General features: G+C 46.4%; 1 protein-coding gene across 1 annotated transcript in view; it reads right to left on the bottom strand.

Annotated features, from left to right (window-relative positions):
- Nucleotides 1–4025: 4025 nt before the first annotated feature.
- The window catches only part of SFTPC (surfactant protein C), a 6002-nt gene continuing 4098 nt past the window's right edge, over nucleotides 4026–5929 (bottom strand). The window contains exons 4-5 of the mRNA XM_018570224.1: nucleotides 5515–5622; nucleotides 4026–4139 (exon numbers count right to left, since the gene is read on the bottom strand). Of these exons, the coding sequence (XP_018425726.1) occupies nucleotides 4026–4139; nucleotides 5515–5622 (222 nt within the window). The remainder of the gene's footprint in view (nucleotides 4140–5514; nucleotides 5623–5929) is intronic.

Below are 5929 nucleotides of genomic sequence, written 5' to 3'. Positions count from 1 at the left end.
GTGGGGCGGGTTTACTTTAATGTCACTTGACTATCACTTTATCTGCTATTCTGTAAAGAATTGACAATATCCAGATGCCTAGAAAGTGTATCTTGTTTTGTATTCATTCTGTGTCCTTGCATGTGAACAAAATACCATCTGCTGGTAGGCAGTGCCCATTGTCTGGAACATATGAAATCATTTCTATGTATCCTTTATCAATGCCAAGAAGAGCTAGAAGAGGCTTTGGGTTCACGGACACTTATAAGAACAGAGTCCCGAATAATGAGCACATTCTTATCAAGTGGTGATGTCTGTGTTCCAGAATCTCAGAATGCTTACTACTCCCAATATTTGGCACATATGCTGCGTCCTTGTAGAGAAATATAAGATAACTGTCTGTACATATCATCTTGACTTTGGAAGAAGCATTCTGTTGTGCAGTGGGGCTACCACGTTAAGTGTTAGTTTTGTGAGATATACTCGGCCGTGATCCTGGTTGGCTCCTAGACCGGTCCCCAAAGCATCTCTCCCCCTCTGCTTTGGGAGTCTAAGGTACAGTGAGTCATGAGGTCTTATACAGTGTACAGGACAGTCATTTTGGTGTCACCCCCCTCTGAAAAGTCGGGACCGAGAGCCAGACAGTTGCGAGAGAGAGGAGGGGACCCGACGGCATATGTTATCCTGCCGGGTGATGTCCCCTCCTCTCTCTGCCGGCGTCCATCACCAAGGCAGGTAACAGCGGTACCGCGCGTAACGTCATCACACGCGTACGCGACAACATCACAGCGGGGTGTCACCCAGTACCGGCACCGGGTGTCACCCCGCCTCGGGACGCCTCTGGCTAAAAGGACCGGTCTAGGAACCAGCCGGGGTTATCCCCGCACTGAAAGCGTTAAGTGCTTGTTTTGTGAGATATACCTCAATCCTGGTTGGCTCCTAGACTGGTCCCCTTAGCCTCTCTCCTGCTCCACTCCGGTGGTCTAAGGTCCAGTGAATCATCATGTCTTATACAGTGTATAGGACGTGAGGACATGGCATTGCTGGAGCAAAGGAGGAGAGAGGCTGGGGGGACCGGTCTAGGACCAGCTGGGATCGCGGTTCACGTGAGTATATTATTATGTTATTTTAGCTCCCCAGGGTAGCATCACTGCAAGAGTTAACATTTTATTTGCCCGGAGTTCACCTGTCATTAAAAATTTTTTATCTGCCATTACTGGTCCTTTAAAAATGTGCTAGTTGTTTGGATGTCTCTCGCTGTGACACCAGTCACAGAGCTATACAAGGATGGAGGAAATGAATGTCAGAGAATAATCACCATTCCTTATCTCTGTACTTGTTTTAGAAGACTTAAAGGGGCCTATTTATAAACAATTCACAAAGCCATTTGCCCTGCAAATCTATGTTCCTTTCATGTGAATGGATGTATAAAATAAACATCCTTAGTTTATTTCTTTATGCGTCCAATGTAATTTCAAATGTCATCATGTAATACTGGATTATGGCCACTAGATGGAGCTGCGGAACATAGGAAATAAATACTTATTTTCTATGCTCTTTAGCCCCATCTAGTGGTCATTACGTGGTATTTCACATAGAGTACACTCAAACTGGGAAGAAAATGTACTAAGAATGTTTGTTCTGAGCTCCATATGCACGGATTGAATGTTCATGGACTTTCGCAGGGTGAAGGGCCCAAAGTGAATGCAAAGCCAATTTTTTTTTCTAGTTTTCGAGTAGGTAAGTTTTAAAACCCCTGCACTGTCGTGTGGAGGGAGTCACAGGCTCCTCCCCAGACGTACCTGGTATAGGTCCTATCTATATCATATGTGTATGGATTTGTGTTCTTCTACATAGAGGGATAACTTTGCATTTGTTTATTAAAGCCTTGAGTCTCTCCCATCCTCTGGAACTCTTTACCCCAACCTGTCCGTCTATCTCCCACCCTGACTGCCTTTAGGCGATCCCTAAAGACTCATCTCTTCAGGGAAGCCTATCCCACCTCAACCTAACCACTCAACCATTACGTTCTGAAATAATTAATCCCCACACAGCTACCTCCTCATGTATCACTGGCCCCTTCCTCTTAGATTGTAAGCTTTCATGGGCAGGGCCCTCCTTACCATCTTGTCTTGAATTGTATTGTGATTGTAATGTCTTCCTCACATTGTAAAGCGCTGTGCAAACTGTTGGCGCAATATAAATCCTGTATAATAATAATAAAGCCCATCTTTGGGCAAACAAAAAAAAGTACACTTCCAGTGGGGCTACCCCCACACTGCAAGGGTTAAGTGCTCATTTTTTTCTAGAGGATGGTGTAAAGCAGATTTACTTACCTGATCCTCACCCCTGCCAGCTCCATCCAGGCTGCTAGATCGGTCCCGGCAGCCTCTTCTCTGTTGGGCTCCGGTGGTCTAAGGACAGCTGATGTCATCACATCTAATGCAGGTTCCATAGACCTACATTAGACGTGAGGATGCTAAGAGACAGTTCACCAGCCGGGGCAAAGGGTGAGAAGGTAAATCTGCTTCACTCCGGTCCCCTAGACAAAAGAGCAGTTAACCCTTGCAGTGCTGGGGTAGCCCCACTGCAAGGGTACTCTTTTGTTTGGCCAGAGACGATCTTTAAAGGAGAACTATAGGGTAAGGGTTTTTCCCCATAGTTATCCTCAGGGTCACGGGAGGACATAAACTAGCATTCTCCCGTGACCCAAAGCTCAGTATATCGCGAGTTACAGCTCACTGTATACTGAGACCGCCGCAGCCTGGACGGATCCCGACATTTCTGTCGATATCCACCCAGCTGCGTGATTGACAGCCGGCTCTGCCTATCTAGAGGCAGAGCCAGCTGTACCCGCCCTCTCCCCCGTTCGTTCCCCCAGTCAGCGCTGGAGGATCGGACAGGGGAGGGGGGGAATCCCTGCCGGGAGCCGTGAGTGACAGTCACGGCTCTCTGCAGGCAGATGATCGAGAAGTGAGTGAGCGACGATATGTGTTCTCTCACTTCCCGATCTACTGAGCCGACGTGTGACAGTTTCATTGTCACAGGTCGGCTAGAACTATGAGGATGAGTGATTTTCACTCGCCTCATAGTTCTCCTTTAAACCATATTTAGGAGTACACAGAAGTACACAGCATCTCATCATTTGTTGCATGCTTAAAATTTTATTTTTGAAAAACTTGATTTAAGTGCAAGCTCCCACCATCAAATTCAGACACACAGAGAAGGACATTGATTATACACTGTTTATACAGCAGCAACGATGGGGCAACAACTGTACAGGGTTCAATTAAACAGAACATTAACAATGAACAGAAAGAGATTTGTTGTGGGCCGAAAAAAAGTGTCACAAAGACAAAAAAAAGGACATTTTTGAGTACACAAAATGTGACGAGCTAAGAATCATGCTTCCCAACACCTTACAATATAATCTTGGGCCACCTTCATTGTCCATCACTCGGACTGTCCCAAGCCATGCCTTTCAGATGTGAAAACCAGGGCTGTCTACCCACATTTGGGGCATTTCGGAGGTACTGTATGTAGAATCTAGTGTATATGTTTGGGTTTGGGTATATGTCACGCACTCAACATATACTTGAGTGTGTGAAGTGTGAATGGAGTATAGGAAATTGGCGGATGTTATTCACATTCATCACAATGAACAAGTCAAATCATCCCAAGGTATTTAGACACGGCAGTTACACTCGTATTGTGTGATGGGTAGAGTGGTCATAGAGCAATCTGTACAATGGATACATGAATCATTCACATTGTACAAAATATTAAAAAATGGAAGAACAGAAACTCTTGTCTATGACAAGCAATAAGATCCCAGCTGTCAATTTTCTAAGGCCGCTTAGACAATGAAAGCCAACACTTGATTGGTTGCCACTGTCAACATTTTCATTTTCCACGTGTGCCAATCAGAGTGACATGCAGTGAAGATGTAAGGCGTGTACATGTTTCTAGGTAATATTACAATGTGTGGACATGGCAGAAAGAGGCGGCTGTCCCATTTTGAGGGCGCCCAGAGTCACAAGAATCCATTAGGTCCAGTAGACTGGCAGGTCCCCACACAGCACCCGGATGGTAGTGCCCAAGACTGAAGGATCGCTCACCAGCTTGGTGGGGTCAGTCTGTTTGGCAGTCTCAGAACCGATCTAAGAGATTCAAAGGAGAAGAATCAAAAAAGATTATTTACAATAAGGCAATATGACTTGACTGCAACCCAGATAGCAAGGATAACTTGCCACAAACTTGTGTTAGGGTGAAATTGTAATTCTTGGTAACTTGCTGCACGCATTTCTGGCAAATTCTAGACTTGCAGAACACTCGCAGCACAAGTTCTAGGCGACACTTCTTGAATTTGTAACAAATTTGCTTGGCAAGTCTACAGCAAGAGTCCTGCAGGTCTTAGCAAGAGCTCTGCGAGTGTACAGCACTTTTGCAAAGCACGTTGATCTGGAGACCTGCAATGCAGACTCGCTGTAATTGTGCAACAAAATTGTGAAGCTCGGCAAGTCTAGCAATAGTTTAGCGAGTCATTTTCAAACTTGCAGCTCAAATGCTTGCTATCGTATTGTCAATGACACACTTAAAGGAGCACTCCAGTCAAAATTAAAAACTAAGCCTTAAAGGAGAACTATGAGCTGAGTGCTTTTCACTCACCTCATAGTTCTAGCCGACCTGTGACAATGAGACTGTCACAGGTCGGCTCAGTAGATCGGGAGGTGAGCGAACACATACCGGGTTCGCTCACCTCTCGATCCTGTCACGGCTCTCTGCCGTGAGAGTGGAGGGGCTGGATTCCCCTCTCCCCGCTCCGATCCGCCAGCGCTGACTGGCGGAACGGACGGGGGAGGGGGCGGGTACAGCTGGCTCTGCCTCTAGATAGGCAGAGCCAGCTGTCACTCACGCAGCTGGGCGGATCTCGACATCGATGTCGGGATCACCTCCGGCTGCGGCGTCTCAGTATACCGCGAGCTTTAGCTCGCGGTATACTGAGCCTAGGGTGACGGGAGGACGCTAGTTTGTGTCCTCCCGTTACCCTAAGGAGAACTATGGGGAAAAGCCCTGACCCAATAGTTCTCCTTTAATATGCAGAGAAAGAGAAAAAAGAGAGAGAAACAGAAAAAGAAAGAGGGAGCACGTTGCTAATTGATTACATTTGTACCCTGTATTGTCTTTTGAATGACGTTGTTGGGCAGTTCTCTGTAATTTGTTGGAACAGGTAAAAGTCGTGGGGCATTGGTGCAAAATGCCTGCATCAGCAAAGCACAGGTTCACTATGTGTCACTTGTAGGTCTAGCCAGAGGGTAAGCTGGGTGTTGATCCTGGAATGGTTTATTTCAGGGGTTGGCAACCTTGGCATTCCAACTGTTGTGACGCTACAAGTCCCATGAGGCATTGCAAGACTCTGACAGCTACAAGCATGCCTCCCAGAGGCACAGACATGACAAAGCTGGAGGGCTGAAGTTGCCTACCCCTGGATACTTGGACCCTAGTTGTGCAGTTGTCCCAAATCAAACACCTCACCTTGCTCAGCACATTTTCTGCAATGCTCTGAAGACTCTGTATACGTTCCGCTTCCATATGTGTGATGTAACACGCGTGTCCAGGACGTGGGCGCATGCAGATCAGCATCTGGGTATAGACGGAAAGAGTTTATTGGCCGGAACTCAACCTCACCATTTACCTTGAGATTTATTTTGATTACAGGTATTTCTATATGCCGACAATTTACGCAGTGCTTTACATATTGTGCATCTCAGTCCCTGCCCTCCACGAGCTTACAGTCTAAGGTTCCTATTTCACATACACACAGATGTACATGAGCCAATTTATACAGGAGCCAATTCACTTTTCAGCATGTTTTTAGAGTGTGGGAGGAAATCGGAGTACCTGGAGGAAGTCCACACAAGCACAGGAAGTGCTAACCACTATGCCATTG

This window comes from Nanorana parkeri, unplaced genomic scaffold (assembly GCF_000935625.1).
Source record: "Nanorana parkeri isolate BGI_ZX_2015 unplaced genomic scaffold, ASM93562v1 scaffold1480, whole genome shotgun sequence".
NCBI classification, from domain to species: Eukaryota; Metazoa; Chordata; class Amphibia; order Anura; family Dicroglossidae; genus Nanorana; species Nanorana parkeri.
This window is presented reverse-complemented; position numbering and strand designations above follow the sequence as displayed.